General features: G+C 43.8%; 3 protein-coding genes across 6 annotated transcripts; all 3 read right to left on the bottom strand.

Moving 5' to 3' along the window:
* Positions 1–1,859: 1,859 nt before the first annotated feature.
* tal2 (T-cell acute lymphocytic leukemia 2) lies at positions 1,860–2,385 on the bottom strand. The gene has a single exon (XM_076025776.1). It carries the CDS (start codon positions 2,318–2,320, stop codon positions 1,982–1,984), a length of 339 nt encoding a protein of 112 aa, XP_075881891.1. The 5' UTR covers positions 2,321–2,385; the 3' UTR covers positions 1,860–1,981.
* Positions 2,386–5,376: 2,991 nt separating this feature from the next.
* Positions 5,377–15,423, bottom strand: shoc1 (shortage in chiasmata 1). 3 transcript variants are annotated; one of them, XM_076025764.1, is made up of 27 exons: positions 15,042–15,423; positions 14,737–14,866; positions 14,194–14,330; positions 13,996–14,071; positions 13,745–13,907; positions 13,552–13,657; positions 13,339–13,480; positions 13,161–13,250; positions 12,778–12,901; positions 12,533–12,627; positions 11,885–12,130; positions 11,390–11,722; positions 10,890–11,084; positions 10,585–10,779; positions 10,361–10,453; positions 9,939–10,114; positions 9,768–9,840; positions 9,583–9,652; positions 9,180–9,355; positions 8,985–9,090; positions 8,210–8,321; positions 7,938–8,059; positions 7,628–7,715; positions 7,365–7,496; positions 7,085–7,234; positions 5,957–6,575; positions 5,377–5,830 (listed from the first exon to the last, which is right to left on the bottom strand). In XM_076025764.1, the coding sequence occupies exons 1-27, from the start codon at positions 15,261–15,263 to the stop codon at positions 5,745–5,747; spliced, it is 4,257 nt and encodes a 1,418-aa protein (XP_075881879.1). In that variant the 5' UTR covers positions 15,264–15,423; the 3' UTR covers positions 5,377–5,744. The 3 variants fall into 3 exon arrangements, with proteins under 3 accessions (XP_075881879.1, XP_075881878.1, XP_075881880.1); XM_076025763.1 differs by having other exon boundaries at positions 13,996–14,150; positions 14,246–14,330; XM_076025765.1 differs by lacking the exons at positions 13,996–14,071; positions 14,737–14,866; positions 15,042–15,423.
* A 743-nt stretch (positions 15,424–16,166) lies between these two features.
* Positions 16,167–22,078, bottom strand: krt1-c5 (keratin, type 1, gene c5). 2 transcript variants are annotated; one of them, XM_076025762.1, is made up of 9 exons: positions 21,961–22,078; positions 21,164–21,607; positions 20,576–20,658; positions 19,533–19,689; positions 18,574–18,738; positions 18,368–18,493; positions 17,026–17,243; positions 16,750–16,782; positions 16,167–16,582 (listed from the first exon to the last, which is right to left on the bottom strand). In XM_076025762.1, the coding sequence occupies exons 2-9, from the start codon at positions 21,545–21,547 to the stop codon at positions 16,510–16,512; spliced, it is 1,239 nt and encodes a 412-aa protein (XP_075881877.1). In that variant the 5' UTR covers positions 21,548–21,607; positions 21,961–22,078; the 3' UTR covers positions 16,167–16,509. The 2 variants fall into 2 exon arrangements, with proteins under 2 accessions (XP_075881877.1, XP_075881876.1); XM_076025761.1 differs by having other exon boundaries at positions 16,179–16,585; positions 16,754–16,782; positions 21,961–22,077.
* Positions 22,079–22,661: the final 583 nt, after the last annotated feature.

Genomic DNA, 22,661 nt, shown 5'->3' with positions numbered 1-22,661 from the left:
ATTTGGTGTTCAGCATGACGTTCAGTTCACCGTGAAATTGCACAGGAGCTAAATACCTCTTAAATTCATGTGTAGATACTGCCTTACAGTGGCCGTTTATTTAGTGTGCGTGTGTGTATGCATGGGTGTGTGTGTTTTCCAGAGAAATACAAAGAGTCACCTGTCAGTTCCCACTGGCCTCCAATCAGTGTGTCCAGCTGCCCTCTGACACACCACAGCAGACTTTTAACAGGCGCACCAGAACAGAGTCAGTGTTTACTCTTCAGCTCAGTTAGTTGTAGTTAGTAGTAACCTTTTTTGTGTTTTGTTTTTTTTTTCTTTTTTTGCCACATTTTCTCTGGTCACAAAAGCTGAATAGGCCCTTAAATGTCTGACCTCCCTTTAAAGGCAAATGGGTGCAAACAAAATTCCTCAAATTGGACCTCAAATCAAGGCTTGTAGTCCATTTACTATTATTGTTTACTTAGGTATAGGGATGAATAAAATTAAAACTGTGAGCATAAATTGTAATCATTCCAAATTAAATTGATTTAAGTCCAACAGGACTATGGACACCAGGCTGCAATGTCCACGTCTCACCTTTGTTTATTCGTTTAAATTTTGCCCCTTCATTCTAGCCTTTGAAAAAAAAGTCTAATTTTTGTGATGTCTAAACCCGTTCGCAGCCACAGAGCCGCCGCCCCGTCTTGAGCAAAGCGCAGCTGCCGGGCTGGTCAGTGTTTGACTCCAGAGTGACCTTGGACCCCTGCGGGTCACAAGTTAAGCTTTCACTTTCTCCCCGGCCTCTGGTCAGTGGACGGAGAGTGGAGACCTTTTTTGTGTTTTTCTGGCGGTCATCACAGGAGTCGGGGATAAACGTCTCTGGGCTTATTGAGCTCGGACAAAGAGGAAGCAGCCCCACTCTTAACTTCACATCGATTGTTTTTTTTTCTTCACAGTGAAATAGTCTCATGCCATCCTTTTAGTTTTTAGCCTGTTTCCACACTCAAGTCGTGTAATTCTAGATGCAGCTTTAGTTATGCAAACAGGAAACCGAGTAAAAATTTTAATTATTTCATGAAAGTGTGTTTTTAATCTGTGATGGCAGTTTATTTAAAAACAGTTCTGCCGTTTGTGCAATATTTTACATATTTTAGAAATAAAACTCATGTAATTTTAAAATCAGACCAAGTAAATTATTCAGTCGCTACAATAAGAAGCAGCTGTAATTACTGTGCAATAACAATTCAAAGATGATGTTTTTTTCAGTCACAAATCATTTATTAAATAAATAGTTAAAATAAATAGCATACCATATATTCACAAGCAAACCAAAATAACTTAAAGAGGTAAATGGTATTAAGCGCAGTTTTTACAGTTGACAATCAGTTTATAGTTCATCTTTGGCCATTTGGCATGCATGTTATTTTTTTTTCTTTCAGAAAGTATGAAAGATTTCCACTAGATGATGTGAAACATTGCAGGGATTCTTCAGACCAACCACTTTTTGATCTGATTTTGACAGGGAACAGGAAAAGTCCGTCAGTAGCGTTCATAGAAATAATATGGCAAATACAATGAACGCATCCACTCGGCGAGAAACGGCATGCCCAATTCAAAAAAAGGAAGGCGTTCAAATACATTATTGTATTGTTCAAATACACCTGCAGCCTGGAGATAGTGGCCGTCCTGTTGACTCCCTATGAAGGTGAAAAGTATCCCTCAACATTGTACATCCACAATTTTTTCTACACATCCATTAAAAAATACATGCCATTTCCCGCCAACGGGTCAAATTTAAACGCTGAGGCCGTTGCGTCGTGTTTTTGCGTTCCACAAACGTGGCGGAGATGTCGCAGCTCCTGCACTGCAATACAAGTCAGCTCAGTCTCTTGCAACAGCAGGCGGGAGACAAAAAGTGAATCTGGGTGAGGGAAGGTCTCCCCCTGAAAACCCAGCCGACGCGTGGGAAAGTTCGACGCTGTGACGCGGTCCGCTCCGGCTACCAGGTCTCGGAGCTGTCGCAGCTGGAGCCGGGCGAGGGCACCTCGGTGTCGCTGGCCAGGGCCCAGGAGTGCGCAGGCGACTGGAGCCGCTCCATGTTCCCTCGGAGGAGGGTGAGCAGAGCGGCGGGGGAGTGGGTGGCCGGCTGGCCGCTCTGGCTCTCCAGCAGCTGCACCAGGAAGTTGATGTAGCGCATGGCCAGGCGCAGGATCTCGTTCTTGCTCAGCTTCTTCTCCGGCGGGTGGGTGGGGATGAGCTTGCGGAGCTCGGAGAAGGCCGTGTTGACGTTGTGCTGGCGCCAGCGCTCCCTCGTGTTGGTGAACACCTTCCTGGTCATGGTGCTGAGCGGGGCTGGAGTGATCAGACGAGGAAATAGATCAAATTAGAATCAATTGAGTGTCCGTTTCAACGGGTCAGTGTGTAGAATTTAGAGGAATCTGTGAGATGAAATACAAAAAAAACATCATTTTTGTTGGTTTGATAAAGCCACTAGAAATAAAGAGCAGATCTGCACGGAGATTTGTGATTTTTATATTAACATTACATTTTCACCACAGAATAAAGACTGAGACAATGATCCCGCGACTCGTTTTGCCATCGACCGCAGATCCAGTACCAAAACACACACCATCGACATATTAATCAACTGCTCGACTAAAATGAATCCGTGTGTCCCTCGGGAGGGAATGAAAAACGCCTCAGCGTGCCCGACTCTCACCTGTGTTTTGTGCAGAAATGGAGAAATATCCCTAGTGGCAAAGGTCCCTGCAGGTCATGAGTGTCCCGGGGGTCTCGGAGGGTCCGCTCAGTGCCGCCTTCCCATGCTCACTGAGGGGTGATTCTTCTGGGAGCGCGGAGGAGAGAGTGTCAGAGGGAGGGAGGGAGCAGGAAGGGGGATAAGACTGCTGCGTGCTCGCATCCTACATTTTATAGCGGTGTGAACCCCTTTGTGTGACGTGTGACATTGTGGGAGGTTGGCGTTTAAACCCCGCCCCCTCCCCATCATTTAGGACCAATCCAGGTGGCTTTTTTTTTTTTTTTTTAAAACCACAATTTGCACAAATCACTACTAAAGAGTGGTCGTTGTCACCGGCGCGGCCGCTCCGAAATTTGCTGGTGTTGTGCTTCTGAGCGGCCGACGTGCCTTTCAAGTGACCACTTGTGCCGCTTTTATGATTCGTTGATTTGTTAGAAGTGGCGAATAAATTCCCATTGAGGTGAAACTGAGACGTTCATCTCTCTGATCCTTCTCGTACAGCGCTGCGGACACTTGTTCCTTTCTGTGTCCCCGACACTAGGCGTGGACGGCCCACCTGATATAGCCGGCCGCCCCGCTATTGAATTCAGCCTGATTGGGCCACAAAAGGTAAAAACACGATATCCAGATTGACAGTCGGACAATATGGGTTTTGTTATGACTATGGTAATCTTGTTGAGCGATTCCAAGGGGCCACACATAAATTACAGGGGAACAGGGGGAGAGCGCCCCGACTCACCTCTCTGCAGGCTCCGCTCTCCTCACTTCCCTCCTCCTTCCCTCCCTCCTTCCCTCCCTTTAGCCTCCCACTTTCAACCTCCGTTAGTTTAACCAGTTGTCACTGTCTCTCTTTCTCCCTCTCTCTCTCTCTCTCTCTCTTTTTTTACACCCTTCAAGTGTTGTTTCAAAGACGCAGCCTTCCATAAACGTCTCTGTGTGGAGTAGGAATTTACATAATCCGATTAGGGGCTGGGATTAGCCCCGGCCGTGGAGAACAGGCCCGGTGGGGGCCGTTTTTTTCTGAATTGGCCATTCATGGGTTCCCCTGCACGTCCAAGAGGCTGCACCTGCAGACTCGGCCATGCACCGGTTCGCTCCATCCAATCCGGCCTCCTCCGCAGGCTGAGGAGTCTGCAGGAGCGCTGGCTGTAGGATGCTGTGTGCCGTTCATCAAACTGGCAGTCACAGGTACAGATTATACCTGTTATGTTGTAATTTGCCGGTCGTAAAGGGTCAGAGTTGAAGGCACAGTAAGACCCCCCCCCAGAGGCCACTTGTGGATTCGACTGGAGCATCTTAATGGGCAAAGCGTGCTCTGAGATTGGGAATGACATCAGCACGGTCTCATAAAGCACTGGGCATTAATTCAGTGAACATCAGCCAGATACATTCAAATCAATATTTTTTATATGGACTCATAATTTCCTGAAACTTCATCATACGTTCTCAATGCATGATCTTATTTTTTCATGTTAAATTGTATGTATGTGATATTACATGCATTATGCTGCAAGTTAAAAAAAAGTAGTCACCTCAGGTGTCCCACAAGGACAGAGATATATTGACAGCGATATATTTAAGCAATACATGCTAAGCAGTAGCTGTGTGTATTTGTGTTCTGCTGGCCGTCAGATTGACTCAAACGCTGCACGTTCTTTATTTCTTCCCACTCTTCTGTCTCAGTTCTGTTTCAACTTCGGCTGACATTGATTACTCTCACGGCCGCATAATTGGTGCCTCGATAAATCCCTGATGGGGAGGAAACACACAGGTGACACAATTAACTGCTGCCTGTGATGTCAGATAACAGCTGTGTGACCTTTACAGCCGCAGTTAGCGCGGCGGCTATGCCCAAATCTAAAGGGAACGGCTTCTGGTTTAAACAGCCTGTGTGAATTCCCACAATATCTCTCCTGTCCCTTTCACCGCAGCCGCAGAGTGTAGTCCGAGGCAATTACCACGCCATTACGCTGCTATTTACCAGGCCTTTATACGAGGAAGGCCAGCCTTTTGTCCTGGCACAGTTAGAAAAACACCATTAGGTCTGTCTTTGTTGGTCCACTGCTCCGTAGAAGGCAGTGCCAGAGAAAGAGAGATGTCTGTGGGGGTGGCAGGCCCGTTATTAATGGCGGTGGCTGCAGCCAGCGCTGGGTTACCGCTGTCCAGAGGCAGACAGGCTTGGAGTCAGTGTCCCTGGGGGTCGTCTTTGTCTGGGGATCATTCCTGAGGGAGCGGGCTTCACTCTGCTGGCTCGTGAAGATAAGCACTCTCTCCACATGCTGAGAGAGCACGATAAGGGGATTGCTTCACTAAATGAAAAAGGACGAGGGGGAGAAAAAAAATGAACCCCGCCATCAAACCCGCTGAAATAAGGTTTATCAGTTCAAGCCGGGAACACCCTCCCACACCCCCTGAAAAATCCCATCCCTGCCACCATAAATCACTGCTTGTTTTCTCCACTGTGCACGTTCAGCGTGGAGAGCAACAAACCACCATCAACTTCACATTTAGGATCCAGGATATTATGGCACCAACCTTGATTTCATTGCAAACGGCATAATGACGAAGATGCATTTTTATTTTGTTGAAACATTTTTGAGTTAAATAAACACCAAGAAATAATTACATGACCAAGCCTTAATGACTGATCAAGAATTAAAATGTGTTTATTTTTTAACAATCACACATTTTAACAGTAAATAAATATGAACATTTCTGTATTTTAATTCCCTTAATTACACAACTTATGTGAACTTATTTCACTAAATCATTGCTCTTGTCGATGTTTCTACTTTGCACGGACAAGATATAACATTTTAAAAACGATCCAAAATGTTAAACTAAGCTTGCAACATGAGATTTGCAGCTTGCCAAATTCAAACCAGTAAAATCGGAAACGGAAAACAAAACAAACAAACAAAAAAGAGGGTTTTCTAGAACTACAATAGCAACACAAAGAAACATGAGAGAAGAGAGAACATGTCTTCACCAGCAGGCCTCTGAGCTAAAACAGTTTCAGTCTCGTCTGTCCATCACTTCGGCCAGGGACCCTCTCGTAGCTCAGCCTGCTCTTCTTCAGTGGTGCCAGCACTGCAAAAAAAGAAAAGAAAAGATAAATATTCGAGTCCAACAGATTTTTATTTCACCTGAACTTTCTTCAGTGCTGTGCGTTTCTCCCGTCATTAAAATGCTGCTGAAAACTGCATGCAAACTCACCGCTGTCCGTTCCCTGGTCGAACATTGTTGCTGTATCGCCACCTCCCCTTTTCCGCTCCTGTCCCATCCAGAATTTAGAACCGTAGCTGGCCGATACAGTCGCCCCTCCGCTGTTGCTGCGACCCCTCGGTGTGACCTCTGCGGGGGGGCTCAGACACAGGGAAATGTCTGGAGACCACGCACACGTGCGCTTCTCTTGGACAGGGCTGCACCCGAATATGGAGTCCAGCTCGAAAGGACTCTGCAGCCTTTCCTGAGCTCCCATCCAGCGCTCCTCCTTCAATCTTTCAACAACTCCCCCCATCACACCTGTTCTGCTGCCCCAGTCGGGAAACTTGGCGGGCTTCCACCCGTCATCGTCGATCCAGCTCTTCTGGAGGTGAACATCAGGACTCCCGAATGGAGACCCCGATTTAGGGCTGAAACAAAAGTTTCCGTCCTGCACTACTAAGTGGGCCTCTGGCTGTGGCTGGTGGTAAGTGGGCTCATAGTCAGTAGCTGCAGCCCACGGGCTGCTCGCTAGGTCGCTTTGCTGGGTTGCCATAGCGACGGGGCTCTGAAACTCCGGCTGATCACGGCCTTCGCTCGACGTGTACAGGGAGGCGATGTCACTGAAATGCTAAAATCGTAAATGGAACACTAGTTGAAGTTGAGTCTAATTCAGGGATGGGCAAACTACGGCCCAGGTCCCATATGCGGCCCAACTTGAAGAAATTATATTGAGTCATTAAAAAAAAAATGTATTTCATCCATTTTTTCAGTGTTTACAGAGTCACTTCAATCATGTTTACGTGTTGCAATGACAATAAAGCTTTATACCATACCAAGAGCTAAACACTGTGGTGCGTCAGACACTGATTTGTTGTAACTTTAATTTTAAACACGTTTTCGACATATCCCCATGATATATTTTTTTCTCCTATAAGGTGGCTCACCAAAACACTCTATCCATCAACTCCTGCTCCAATCTCAATGCTCACATCTTACAACCCACCGTGGCCCACCAGTCACAAAAGTCTGGTCGATACTCTATCATGTTGAACTGGGATTTTTAGCACACAAAAGACAAAGCACACAGCAACAATGCGTGACTGATTAATTCGGGAGCAGCGACAGGAGTCTATTCACCTTGAGGACTTTCTGTGGGACTTCAGGTAAGAGCTCCGTCAGCTGAGACATGGACGCTGCTAGCAGCCACTGGAAGGACGGTGCTCTTCGCAGCATGAGTTGGCCAACGAGAGGGTTGATACTGGGGAACTGTGACAAACACCTTTCTTCCTGGAGAACAAGATCCCCCCCCCGACCACCACCACCACCACCACCACCACCACACAGCGCTGATGAATAAGAAGTCGATAGTTACGACTAAACACGAAACCTTCCCAGTGGCTTATTGCAGTGACATCACCTCAGAGGGGACCACAGCGAGCCAGCTCCTGTCCAGGAAGTCCAGAGGATCCCTGTCACTGTCCATCAGGCTGTGGAAGCAGATCTGACTGATCCATTTGGCCACGTCTTTCATCTCAGATACGATCAATGCCTGAAACACACAGACGAACAAATGGCAGAACTCAGAGAGAGAGAGAGAGAAATACTTAGTTTACTTTCTGTGACAGCAGCTTGGACACCCAGCTTGTGCAGTCAAAGGCAAGTGATTTAATTTAGTCCTACCTTCACATTTAGATCCTCGGGCTTCATACTGAAGAGCACCAAAGAGGAATAAACCAATGCCAAGTTGCTAAAAGCGTCACCTGAAAAACTGCCACCATGCAGACAGACAAGTGCGGTGAGTCTTGGATACTGGATGTGCATATAGCTGTTTTCACAATATAATACACTCATTATAAGAGACGTAAAAAAATGCATGTGGGGGTAAAAGTGAAATGAAAAGATGCTGCAGGTGCGACTACACATCTAGGACAATGATCAACATGTCTTGTAGGTGGGTCAGAGTCTTCTGAGCTTCTTTTTCGTGACTGACCCGCCTCCCCGGCTGTCTGGACAGTAGAGGATGAGCCAACAGCAGCTGTATTGTAATGACAAAGCGCTCAGCCTCATCACCAAGGCCTCACTGGCGTGCTGGTGACACAGTTCTTCCTCCTTCTGCACACACACACACACACACAAGGGCAAACAGATATCATTTTTGAATTATAAATATACAGTATGTGCATTAAAATGGAGTTATTATTGAAGTTAGACAGAGGGATATACGGGAATGTGCATTTTAAATGTGGACGAGTGCGTCTGAACCTGAATAACGACGGCGGTCTTCTCATCCACCGTGACCACAGCGTAGTGGTGAGTTCCTCCGAGCATCTGCAGGGACGCACAGTGCCTCCTCTCCAGCACGGTTACGCCGAAGCTGAAACACGTCACGTTTGGCTAGTTCACGTTGCAACTTCCCGATTACGCATGTGACAAACTACCAACGAGCTATCGACCGCTGGCAGTGGCGGTGGCCCTGATTTTCTTCAGCTGTTGCTGTTGCTGCCTCGTTAGCCTGATTGGTGTCAGCTGTGAGTGATTCAGCCTGTTTGCCTGAAGGTCACTCGTGAAGGGTGCGAACATGAATTTACCTACTAGGTCAGGCAAACTACGGGCCGGAGCCCATATGTGGCCCGTTAAGCTTTGTTATCCGGCTCGCTGAACTTGAAGGAACTATATTAATTGTAAGTAAGTCGTAAAATACTGCACTTCATCAGTTTTTTCAGTGTTTTATGAGTCATTTCAATAAAGAGCGAAATACCGTGGGCCTTCAAAGACAGATATTTTGTTGTAACGCTTTTGTTCATAAAGCACGTTTTCTACATTTCCAATGAGATTTTTTTTCTCTCCAAGTATTTTGCTTAGCACGTATATATTTATAAATTGAACTGCAATTCTATATCTATTCCCTCAAAGGTTACTTCCAATAAAATACAAAAATTACTATTCAAGAAAAACCAAAAACCAAATGATACTATGGCCCAGAACACAATTTAAATTCAGGGATTTTATGGTCTTGCCATGATTTAATCAGACGCACCCTGACTCGAGTGTCTGCAGCAGCAGAGGGGAGTTGAGGAGCCCCTCTGTCACAAACAGCATGTAAGGCACATGGTCCTCCAGGCGCCGGGCGCCCTCTTCCTCCTCTTTAGAGAAGAACACAAGCACTCAGTCCAAATCAAGCCACTTCATTGCACCGTAGAGATTGAACGGAGTGTTCCCGATGTCCGCTGACCACTTCCTGTGATGTCTGTGTTGAAACAGAGGTGAGCGAGGCTCCTCTCCTTGCAGACCGCGGCCCAGGGAGAGTGGCCCGGCCGTTCGTACTCCACCACCAGGGAGAAACAGTTCCAGGGGAAGTCTGGGCCGACGTGCTGTTCCACTGCAACCACACACACACTGCCCTGTATGCTAAGATGACAGCAAACAATGTCGCTCAACGTGTTAGCCTTTATGGCAACCAAGAGAACTGTGATTTTGTTCACCCCCCCAAAATGTTTCCACTTTACACGTAGAATACAAAACAAATGAACAGAATTGTCACCGAGGTACCAAAATGCCAAACGTCTGCTTAAAGATTTCAGTGATATTTTGAAAAAGGTTACAGGTGAAGTTTTTGCTTATGACTATGTTCTTACCTTCTGACCACGCTGCCACCATTCAACTTGTTTTTGCCCTCCTCTGGAGAGACGGCAGTCACAGCAGCACCTGAGATTGAAATAATGACAAGACTTGTGCATCTCTAAATTTGTATAAGGTGTTGAATTAATGACACGAAGAGAAAATTCTTTGCAGTTCTTGGTAGAACTGAAACGTTGCTCACCAGCGACTTCTCTCAGTGTGTTGATCATCACTGATCTGCTTCTTTCACAGTCCACCGTTAACAGCACCAGAACCTACACATATACAAACAAAACCCGTTGTGTTTAACGATTAAGAAAACCACTTTAGGTAGTTTCACTTGCTGTTACTATTTGCAAGTGTGAACACAGACTCTGTTCGCGGTGCGTTTGCTGCTGTGCAGCCACCCTGATAACTGCTGCTGCAGCTCCAGTAGTTTCAGGTCGCTCTCTGGGTTCCGCTGACTGATGTGGAAGGTGATCTGAAGCCTTTTCAGCAGCTGCTTCAGAATCTGCTCTGTGCTCAACTCGACTCTCTGGCTCAGATACTCTTGATCCCGTGAAAAAACAGCAATAAAAAATCTCACTACTTCATACTGAACTCGGGTTTTCATTTGCACCCAGAACTGCAGCAGCTGTTTCCGTGTTTCTGGAATGTATTGACTGTACAGGTCTGCATTAAAATTAGAATGCGTTTTAGCTGCTTTACTTTAAGTCCAATCCAATTATTATTATGTTTGTGAATCAAACATTATGAAAACAGCTCTAATGTATCTGAACTATTTTTTAGACTTACCCAGTGCAGTTCTAAAGCTGCACTTAAGCAGCAGCTCCTTAACTGTGACCAGCACATGAATCAGAGTCACTTGGTTTAAAAGCATTTCCAGCTCTGCACACGACAAACAACACGTCAACATGTCAGTGAGATTTCACACAGCTTTCGGTAACATACGACCACATTAAGTTGCACTGCAGGGGTTCTGAAACTGCATAACGGAAAGCCACAGACTGATTCTCTACCTCTGACCAGCTCTGAGTTCTGTGTCTGTGCCCTGCTGAGCGCCTTCTCCTGTTGCTTGAGGAGGAAATGTGTTTGTTCTGGATCCAGGCATCTGAAGTCTCCCCCTACTGGCAATTTGAGACGCAGCCGCCTGACGGAGATCAAAAAAGGCTGAGCAACAGAGAGCAGTTCAGCGTAGGCTCGACGCTGGCTGTCTGCAAGTACAAAAACAAGCAAAAAACCCAATCTGAACTATACTATACTATGCAGTGAGAACAGCTTCAGGCACATTGAACACACGTGACAAATACAGTAAGGGCCATACCAGTCGCCTTTACTTCCACTTCCCTGCTGTCTCTGTTGATGGGCTGACAGATGAGCCATGCTGGTGACTGAAAAGAAGCTTTCTGCTCTCCGGAATCATTTCTCAATGCATCGCCGTCGATGACTGCTGTTCCCCAGTTTGACATCTGCGTCAGCTCTGGAGACGGCTGCAACTCACACTGGTCAGCGAGTGGTGCTGATTTAAAAGGAGGAAAAATAGGAATCCACAGTTTGCAAAACATAAGTCAGGCAAAGTAAATATTAAACAATACAACTGATTTGAAATGTTCTACATGTACTTAAAATAATAATTTTAAGTACATAAATAAAATAAAAAATGTCTTCTAATAATTGAATACATTTACATTGAATTATTTCTTGTTCAAAAGTACAATAAATTAATGATTTCATTTAAAAAAAAAAAATCCTCTCACTCTAATTTGTCATTGTTAAAAAAAATACAGATCAATCAAATTGGAATAAACTGTATCACCGTCCCACCTGGACAACCTGCTGGACTCTGACGTTCTGCACCGACAGGAGATGCCTGCTGAGTCCGCAGCATCAAAAAGCTGCAGAAGGGGTCCATGTCCTGTGCTGGGGGACATCTCTTGACCAACAAAGATCTTCCATGATCTTCTGGGAAATTCACTCTGGAGGAGGGAGCATGCTGTGGAACAAATTCCCTCAGCATCTCCAAACAGCTGTCGGTCTCACCAGCAGGAGGTGCAGAAACTACGTCTTTGGCTTTGGCAGTGGTTTCAGGCGTTACGTCCTTGCTGACAGTGTTTATCTGTTGTAAGGGGTTTGTTTCCGTTGGGTGAACTCTTTTATCTGGTGGGACAAGAGCTTGGCATTTCTTCAGGTGAGTCAGCAACCTGGAGTTTTTATTTATTTATCTAAGTGCTGCAACATTCTAAATAACCCTGATTCAAAGATTGTTCTTTTTCTATTCTTAAAGCAAAGAGTATTAAAAGGAAGAGGTCACTCACTCACCATGAAGATGTTCAGGGGACAGCCTTTTAAAGTCTTCTGTCTCGTGGTTCTTTCTGTGGGGAATTTCAGATACTATATGCTCCGTGAAGTCTCCGTTGTTGCACAGAAACACCTGCAGGGATTCCATCCCCATCTTTGACTGCAGATCCTCTCCATCACACAACAGAATTGGTTTTTCCAACTTCAGGATAGTCAGGGCGTCCGGAAGAGGCTGGAAACAGACAGCTGGCTCACGGATTTGGGGCTCTAGAGAACATATTTAGGGTGAAGTGAGGGCAACTGGACTTATTCTTGTAGTATTATTCTTGAAGACATTTTGCCTCTCATCTGAAAAGACTACTTCAGTTTGGGGTGTTTTTTTGTTTTTGAATTTATGTGGTTTCTAATACAATAAATGTGAAAAAAAAAAACAAAAGGCAAAAGTATTTGCCTAAGAAATTTCACTTTTCATTCATTGTATATTTGTTAACTAATTAACAGTTAAATTTGAAGTTCATTTTTGGTGGTAAATTAGACCCACAGGAACTTATACCCAATATCTCAGGTTACAGACTGCCAGACATTTCTGAAAATGTGACGATGAATTGTTCTTTTCTCACAACGTACATATGGAAGTATCTAGCTGGTGGTACTGTTCACCATTCATACCTGCAAGCAGAAAACTTGCCACGTTGACTGGATGCTTCTCAGCCATCCACAGTGCTGCCTCCATCTTTGTCTGAACTGCCACTGATGACAAAGGCCTACAGAACATTAATGTTACAAAAGATTTAGTTATGAAAATTCATTTTTTTTAACTAAGCCATATCTGACAATTAATGTGGTTTAATATGTCATGTAGTCTAAAAACAACTGTACTAGCAGTAGTCTGAGCATTTGAAGGATTCTCTCACCGTCCAGTTAGTGGTGACAGCTCTTCTTTTTGAAGGTCACATGTGGGAAAATTGACTCTGCTTTGGCTTGTTTGGGGGGTCAAAGGCACATCTAGTTCCCTCTCAGTTGGAAGCAGCATGTGTCCTTGGGAATAAAAGAGATGTTCATGCATAACTACTTGTGAAGACCAGTTGCTTGGTCTACCACTGAAAAAAAAAAACTGGCAGGTGCTTTATCTCCCTCATGGCTTCACTGAGTTTAGATGATGATTAATTTCCGGCACAACTTATTTTAGCTTAAGCTTTAGCTTATATTGTTTTAAAATTGCTGGCATGTGGGTAACTTTTGGTGAGTCATTGAATACTTTCTTCTCTTAAAATTAGGTTTTCTCTAAAGCTTTTACCTGCTAACTCTCGATTTGGGGCGTTGCTATTCTTCTTACAGAGCTCCTCTAGTATTTCATACCGAAAGATTTCCAGTGACTGTGACACATCTGAGATGAAGCATATGAAAAAGAGTACTGATTTAATTATCTGTCCTTATTTTGGTTACTGCTAGAAACAGTCCCATTCAAAGTTCACCTGCATGAAGCACATCTGAGAGTGGGGGAAGCTCTTCCTGCACTTCAGGAAAAACATTCATGCTACTCATAATTCTGGAAAAGGCTGTGAGGTGTTCCCGTTTCACATTCATTGAGTCCAGTACACATGGCAACATCAGAGACTGAAGAGACAGAACCATTAGTGTTAGTCAATCATCCAGCGTTTCATTTCTCACATCAACCTTTGAGTTACCTGTTCCCTGATAAGAGAAGCTTTCCCGAACTGCTCATGAATGTCAGCACAGGTGTGCGTGTCATTGCTGATTGCACCAGGAGGGGTTTCATAACATGCCCAGAGCCTGACACAGAGGATGTACAGTAGCAGGACAGAATGAGGCCAGTAAAACAAGCTGCTGAATGTCAGGCTTAAAGATGATTTTAAATACCTGAACATGGCCTCCTCAGAGATGGCATCTCCAGTAAGGCTCCGCATAGGGTCCGTCACAGGAAGGGTCTTCAGCCTGGACAGTTTGGCCCTTAGTGTGGGTAAATGCCTCGTAAACTGACGCAGGTAATCGACAGCCATGAGATCTTCTGGCAGGAGGAAATCTTTGACAGGTGTAAAAATAGTTTTATTATGACCACCCAAATGCAAAATACAAAAATACAAACATATTCTTTCATGGTTGATAATAACCTTTGATTTCTTTTTGAGGTTTAACTTCTTCAGATGAGCTCTTTGGAAATGACTCCTTACATGGATTCGTCTGCGACTTATTCAAAGCACTTAATGACTCAGAATCAGACTTGAGCATCAAATCCACACTGTTTTCCCACGGACTTATATCGAACCTGAAAGATGCATGAGTGTCGAGATCATAACAAAAGCACCAACCTGGAGAGTAAAGCCATGCACAGTGAGACAACTTTGTAGTGAAGGAGAGCACCTTTCTGGTGTATTAACTTGTTTTCCTTTCAAGTCCTCTAAGACTGAAGTGCTGACGAAGAGCTTGCATGTGGCGATCACATTTCCTACAATGAGTTTCATTTTTAATACAAATGCTCACAGACACGCATGTTTTTAATCAATGTAAGACATAACAGAAAATGCTTTTATTTATTTATTTATTTTTTTAATTAAATCTTCTTTTCTTTTTTTTTTAAGTAACTATGGATGTAGTACAAGTGTTTGTATCTCACATAGGGGTTTGCTGAATTAAACAGTAGATAGGTGCAGTTCAGCTAAAATGACGATCAATCAATTGTTCTTGTTCTTGTTAAATCATTATTATTATTGTTGGTATTGCAAGCTGAGAAGAGAAAACAATAGTTTGCTAAATGTAATGGTTCTGAACTAGAGCCTTTCTGATGTACTCAAATATATGTAAGAATGTAGCTTCATTGTGTCCCTGAACGTAGTGTTTGGAGTTCATCCCACCTCTAGTCCACGGTGTTCTGTAGGCGACGTCAGGCAGATATCCATTGTGGATGAACGACTTACTGGAGCCCGGAAAGGAAGGTGTTGGCAGCGCTAACAAGTTCATCATTAACTCCATGTTTGTACAGGTCTAACAAGAAAAAATAAAAAATAAAAAATAATTAAATGGTCTTACAGTGCAGACAAGGAAACGAAATGAAACGACCTAAAGAAAGAAAGAAAGAAAGAAAGAAAGAAAGAAAGAAAGAAAAAAGGGCTGACATTTGTGTGACACAACATGTATACTACATACAGATAAAACTCACCTCAAAGACATAGTCGAGAGCTTTATATCTGTTAGCCACAAACATTTGAGCAGGGTTAGGCTCAGCTGACATGTTCGGGCCTGAAGGAAAATCAATAATGGGCAAACTAATTAAATTAAATGTGAGCACATTTAACTTATTTAACTTGTGTTTAGCGATAATACGTACTAAAATGTTATCACCCGAGACAGATAAGTTTGTACTAAGTCCCACAAAGTGCATACCAAAGAGCTCTACTTCCTGAGTGTTAGCATTCGTGGCTAGCTAAAGATAGTGAATGTATCAGCGTCATCAAGATGATTAACTTGTCGTTTACCTAACAGTGACCCGCTGAATCTTCTTCAAGTACAATTATAACAACTAAATGGTATGGCATATAATTTACTGATTTAATTTCTTTGAAAATCGTCTCTCGCTTGCAAAAACGTCCAGGGCTGGCTGTCTCTTGACCATCCATTCATGAGAAGAATGTTTTTCTTCAGTCATTTAACGGAATATTGTTATTCTTATAACGGTGGGTGATGCACTGCGTATTTTTCAACACAGGGAGGCGCTGTGCCCCCAGCATTTTAAAGCCGGCGAATTCTGGCGCTGATGAGCACAACTGTCACCATTTTCAGTTTTGATAAATGTATTTGTTTACTCACTGACTAATGTCTTATAGTTGTACACTTAACTTAATCTTTCTTTTAATGTGTGTGTGTGTGTGTGTGTGTGTGTGTGTGTGTGTGTGTGTGTGTGTGTGTGTGTGTGTGTGTGTGTGTGTCTCATTAAAAGAAAGAAATAATGATGAATAACTTTAATTCTCCTTTTGAGACGGCATAATCAGTAGTGCAGGCGATTAATCATATTAAGTAGCTTTGTGCATGACATTACCACTAATTCTAATTATTTACAATGTCTGTGATCCCATAAAAAAAACGTTGTTTCATTTCAGTAGAATGAATCATAATTAATGGTAACTGCACTGAGCTGAAAGATGCAGGAGGTGGAATCATATTATATTTACCAAATAAAAGTAGAACAGAGAGAAAAGATTAACAATGACGAGAGGGATAGAAATAGAAGTAAAGCAAGGGCAACAGCACAGTCATCCCTGGGTTGGGTGGGGAAAGTACTGGTGTCGTGTTACAACATTTCCCTGTAATGTGTTTCCTCTTGCAACTCACAAAGGTTTGAACTGACATTCATCATTTTTTCTCTTTGCACTTTATTGACCAAACAGAATCCTGTGGTAGAGGACACACAAACTCCACATTGGATGAACCTCAGCATATTTGTCATACTTTTTTTTTTTTGTAATTCATTAAAACATGATGAGAGAAGAACATACAGATCAGAAATCATCCACAACCCCCATGCCCTTTGAATGTATATGTTTAGATCTATGTATATAACTACATTACATTGTTGTTCCTTTTGTTTGGCTCATTTCTTGCGTTCTTCTATCTGCTCCACCTCGCTGGACTCATCCACGACCTTGCCGTTGACCATAGTCTGTGTCACGACCTTTACAATCTTCCGTGTCCTCACATCTGGTTCTTCTGCAAAAGAATCAAAACAGGTCACTTTACTTGGAAGGCAAAAAATACATTCATTTCCCATTCTATTCTATTTTTCCATTTTACAACTTACAGAGCAAAAGACATACATAGATTTTTATTATCTCAAATGCTCACTGGAATTCAGACAATAAAGTGACGTGCACTTACTTTTGGGAGGTGGAGGAACTTCTTTCACCCTGTTTGAAAAGATATAAGTCTGATAAGAAAGATTGACCAAACGGATTTGAAAACTTTGTCAATATGAATGCACAGGTGACACATAGATAACACATGTCGATATTTCATTTCAGCTAATACCAATGAAGTTGCTAAAAACAAATTTCCAATTTTTAATTATGTCAAAAACGTGAGTAAAATTAACCACGCCAAAAGACACTCGTTATTGATGTGTATGACGTTTTAAGCCTCCGTGCGCTTACATCTCTTCTCCTTCCAGCAGCCTCCTGTAGGTGGCAATCTCCATCTCCAGGTTTTGCTTGATGCGAAGCAGTTGCTCGTAGTCCGTCTTGTTGCGTTGCATGTCCAGGCGCAGCTGGGACAACTCGTCCTCCAACTGGGTCAGCGTTGCCTGGAGACGCTCCATCTCCAAGGAATACTTGAGTCCAGTCTCTCCCAGGTTTCCTTCCAACACACTCACCTGTTGTCAGAACATACAGGTGAATGGAGCACAGTTGTAGAGAACAAAATGTCCTACGTTACTGAGAGAAAAGTGTGGGAAAAGCAGAAATTTGTCACTACTAAAAAAGCATTTGTGTGTTACGTTTGGAGAAATTCCAAATAGTATCCCACTATATTGGAATAAAATACCTAAACTGTAATGAACAGAGATTAAATACCTCATATTAAAAAAAAAAAAAAAAAAAAAGCAGCTTTCTCTGTTTGGAAGGCAACATAATCAAGCCATCTCAAACGCTTCCATGAGGAAGGTGCCCTTTGTGACATCACAAAGTGATGATTTCCAGAACCATGTGTGCGTTTTAGCACACACTTTCTGGAAGGCAAAATAAATAAATTTGTACTGAGTTTAGTGCCACCCTCGAGACAAAATTATAAAATATTGGGGACATGAATTATGCTTGAAGGGCAAGCACTTTAAAGATAAACACTAACGTCAGACGGAGTCCCAGGGTTTGACTTTCCCTGTAGTTTTCCCTCTAAACTTCTCCTTTCCCTCAGTCACACTCTCATTCGTTTACAACCACTCAGCAGTCATAAAGAGATGCTGACGCCTTTCAGCGAGGTAATATCTCCATTCAACACTGTGTGCTCACTATTAGACAAACAGCATGAGCTATATTTACCCCGACATGCAGCTCTATACACGCTTTGATCAGTGCTCACATGTAATGATTACGCAAGACAAAACCATCGCCTGTTTGACTCCAGCTCTTGTCACACTGATTAATGAATGGAGCGCACTGAATTTGGTGTGTACTTTGTACCACCAGCGACCCTTTGTCGACAAGGAAGGAGCAGATGTTGTAAATGTAAAGAGGAGAAGAGGTTATGATGGGGGCTGAGCTCTAAAGCAAACAGATGAGCATTCAAGTAAAGCCTGATTCACGTCTGCATGTCACAGCGGAGACAGCAGGGATTCTGTGTCTTTTTCACCGGATATCCAAGACAAAGCACTTTAGAAAAATAGATAACAGAAATGGGAAAGTACCCAGTCATTTGTCAGGCTGCGGGTTACAAATTCACCTGGGAAATGGTTGATTACTGACAGAAGTTCATGTCTCCAACACTCGGGAGATGCCTCACCTGCTTCCGAAGGCTGTCCAGCTCCACCTCCAGAGCCTGCAGGAAGCGTCGCCTCTCACTGAGCTCGCTCTGGGCGCAGCGCAAAACCTCATTGCTTTCCTTGACCTCCGACTGCACGGCTTCCAACTGTGAAAATGGCATCGGTTTCAATTCAGGCGAATTAGAGGATCCAAACTTGAGAACAAATTACTCCATGAGTGACAGACCTTCCTGAGGTACCAGGCCTCTGCCTCCTCCTTGTTCTTGCGAGCAATTCCCTCATACTGGACCCTCAGCTCAGCCATGATGGCGCCCAGATCAGGGCCCTGAGGCGCGTCCACCTCCACGTTCACCTGCTCGTTAGCCAAGCGCGATTTAAGGGAATTCATCTCCTGCAAAGTGGACATTATAATAATGGATTGGATTTATATAGCGCTTTTCTAGCCACTCAAAGCACTTTACATTGGACCCATTATGCATGTACATATGTACTTATGTATACATATATATATATATGTATATATATATATATATATATATATATATATATATATATATATATATGTATATACATATATATATATATGTATATACACATACATATACATATATATATATATTTATATATATAAATATATATATATACACACACACACACACACACACATATATATACATATATATATATATATATATATATATATATATATATACATACATATATACACATATATACATATACATACTTACATTCACACATATATTCACATTTAAAAATAAGCGGTTGTTTTCTGTGGTTCAGTCTACATCCTGGACACCTCACCCTGCTGTATAAACAAACACAGAGCCACTGTGGTTTGATGGGCTTACACACTCTTGTCGCCAGTGTTGTCTGAATATCCTGAAGCAACACGGCTTGACAGAGAAGGGCGTGTCTCCACTGATAGCATGATCATATGTCAGCCACAGAGCACTTAATAACTGTACTGCGGTTTCAGGTGACATTCCTCAGGTGCACTAGAACTAGGTTGTTGTTTTTTTGCTTGCTCCAAGAGAACCGCTTTGCCATCGCAACACGTTTGAAACGAGACCAAACTTGGCAGCGTGCAACGCGGCTACACTGATGAGCAAACATTCGTCGACCACGTTGCATGTTTCCACTGTCCCTGCGGCGGGGGGATCTCACCTCCTCGTGATTCTTCTTGAGGAAGTAGAGTTCCTCCTTCAGGCTGTCCAGGTCTCCTCGCAGAGTGGCGATGAGCTGGTCGTGGTCAGACTTTGCCCTCCGCAGGGCCTGACAGTCTCTCTCCACCGACTGGCACAAGGTGGCCTCCGCCTCCCATCTGCAGAGGGCAGGAAACACACCCAAGGATATAGCCCAGAGGTTACAAAAAAAACAGATCAGCGAGATAGGAATTTGTTTGTTGCTCACATAGTAAACTATCCAAACATTCAATCACACTGATGATAAGTCATTGTGTCATCTTTAGCGTATCCTCTGAATCCAGTTCAAGAGCTTTTCATTTTCTATTACTTTTATTCATTTTACTTTACTTTTTTGCTTGTATTATGCAGAAAAAAAGCTCACCTAGTCAAGTAGCCTAATGCTATTGTTGAACACATAAATGCATTATAACTGTACATTTTGCCTTCGGCCAAAAGAAGAAGGTCCTCCGATCATGATTAATTTCTGTTTTTATATGCAGGTTCAAGATTTCTGGTCACTTCCTGCAAAGAACTAAATGAAAAATAAAGCTGACAGTTAGAGACACAGCTGTCTGTTAGCTATTAGCAACTGATAATGTTAATTAAGTTATTGATAATGTTCAAAAAATATGTATAGTAAACTGTGTGTGCAAGCATGTGCAACAATGTGTAACACTCAAAACCAGCCTGGTCAGATTGTAAAGGTCATATCTATGCAGAAACACACACATGCTCCAGGTTGAAATGTTACTTTGTCACCTCTTACGTGTCTACTGGTGTTATGCACATCGGGTTTTTGGCAACTGCAGGCTGTCTGAGATGGAAAGAATCTCTGCCCGATCTATCACAGCCTGGCTGGCACGCTCGTCCGTTGCCTTCAGGTGCCAGAGCGCCGTGGGAATAGGGGTTCTTATTTCACAGGCTGACATTAAGGTCATTTATTCACGCTGCCTTTACAGCCCGGCACTCCCATGTGAACACTCGCAGGCAAGAAAAACAAAGGGACCTCTGTGGGACACTCACTTGATCCTGAAGTCGTCGGCAGCCAGTTTGGCGTTGTCGATCTCCAGCATGATGCGAGCGTTCTCCAGCGTCCTCTTTCGCACCTTAGCATGGAGGGAAGTGTGGTAATGGGGTGACTCATGTGACTTGCGATGATAAATTCAACGATGTTAATGGTTTGCTGGAAGTGATCTTTCAATAGATGTTACTAACATTGGATGTAAAGATCCCATAATACACTCAATGCAGATCTTTATTACGATGAAGATTCAGGTGTAGGAGTCCACTTGTGCATTTAATTATAAAATAATGGAGGAAAAAAAACAACTTTATAGCTCTCTAAGAACTGCATATTTAGCCCTCTGTTTACAGACTGCTGCAAAAACATTTTTGCTTCTGATCTGATGTTTTGCTGGACCTTGCACATATTTAAACGGGGACAAAAACACTGTCAAATGTCTTCTCGGGGGGGCAGAACAAACACATGGAATGCGATGTTGTCCCACCCCAGGAGAGCTATCAGTGCTCTTTGTGATGTCACAAAGGGCACTTGAAGGGCACTTGCTTTACCAAAGTCAAATCTGCCAACCAAGCAAAACTATGACTGACCTCCTGTCCGATGGCGTGTGCGTGAGCCATCAGCCCCTCGATGTCGTGCCCTTTCGGGACTCTCTCCTGCATGACCTGCTTGATCTTCACCTCCAGCTCAGTGTTGGACCTCTCCAGCGAGCGCACCTTGTCCAGGTAGTTGGCCAGCCGGTCGTTCAGGCCCTGCATGGCCTCCTTCTCGCTGGCGTTGACGCCGATGCCATTGAGGGAGAAGCCTGAGGCCAGCATGTTGAGTCCGTTACCCAGCGAGACGGAGCGGGACAGAGACAACCCCATGGGGACGGGGTTTTTGGAGCGGATACTGCGTCCGCTGTCCCTCACAGACATGCTGGAGAAAGACGGCTGGCGCAATGAGAAGCTGCGCACTGACAGAGTGGACGCCATCGTGGTCACTGCCGGGAGGGTTGGACGAGGGTTGTATGGTGCAGTGAAAAGAAGTGAAACCTTTTGAGAATTAGATGGAAAGAAATGACAAAGGGGTTCAACATCTGGGATGAAAAAAGAGCTTTGAATGATGTCATATATGAAGAGGCTGTGTGTGGAAAGCAGGATTCCAAGAATCGATAATGCAATTATCTGCAATCCTCTGTCTCTTTGTAGCATCCTGTCTGATCTTCTTCATCTCCTTGTGACACACTGATCTCATGTTCTCCTTATATACCAGACTATATATATGCCACAATAGTAAATTGTATTTTTATTTATTTATCTTAGTCAAATACAGGTGCGTCCAATATAAAATACAAACCTTAACCTTAACAAAAAAAATGAGAGAGAAAACGTGACAGAATTCTTACAGTTCTTCAGGTCGGCTGCTGAATCTTCTCTGTCAGGCTGAGGAGCGATCGGTGCTGCTGCACGTAGGTTTCTCAGGTGAGTCCGGAGGCAGGGGCGCCACTCTGCCGGTAGGGGGCGGGGCCACTGCAGGTGTGCCCAATCACACAGCGACAGGGAGGAGGATGTAACCCGACCTCTTGCGGAGGAGAGAAAACTGTGAAAGCATCCACTTCATTGTCTAAAGCGTCAGCAGGCTGTAGAGGCAGATTGTGTTGTGTCCAACAGTGATCCTATTGAGGAGGGGACACAATACACACCAGGAGCCGGTTTCTCCCAACTGAGGCTGGAGAAACAGGAGGAAGCAAAAAACATTGAATAGGCAGAATGAGAAGAAAGAGAAGAGCCCTGAGAAATGTGGGTCAGAGCCTGGGTCTGGCTTAACTAGAAGCCTGGTTTATTCACACACACACACACACACACACACACACACACACAGAGAGAGAGAGAGAGAGAGAGAGAGAGAGAGAGAGAGAGAGAGCAAGAGAGCGATCTTCAGCTCCATGATACAATCTGCAATTTGCTGTTATTGTACCGTAAAAAGTCTCAGGTGAGCAGTTCAAAGATCATTTTGTGACACTGGCCTGGTTTGGTGACTCACTCTCTGCATTCTGTATGTTTACAAAGGCCCTATCCACACTCTGATAAAGCAGAAATTGAGGGT

The sequence above is a fragment of the Nelusetta ayraudi genome, unplaced genomic scaffold (genome assembly GCF_046127955.1).
Source record: "Nelusetta ayraudi isolate G7.1 ecotype Tasmania unplaced genomic scaffold, CSIRO-AGI_Nayr_v1 ptg000018l, whole genome shotgun sequence".
In the NCBI taxonomy this organism is placed as follows: domain Eukaryota; kingdom Metazoa; phylum Chordata; class Actinopteri; order Tetraodontiformes; family Monacanthidae; genus Nelusetta; species Nelusetta ayraudi.
This window is presented reverse-complemented; position numbering and strand designations above follow the sequence as displayed.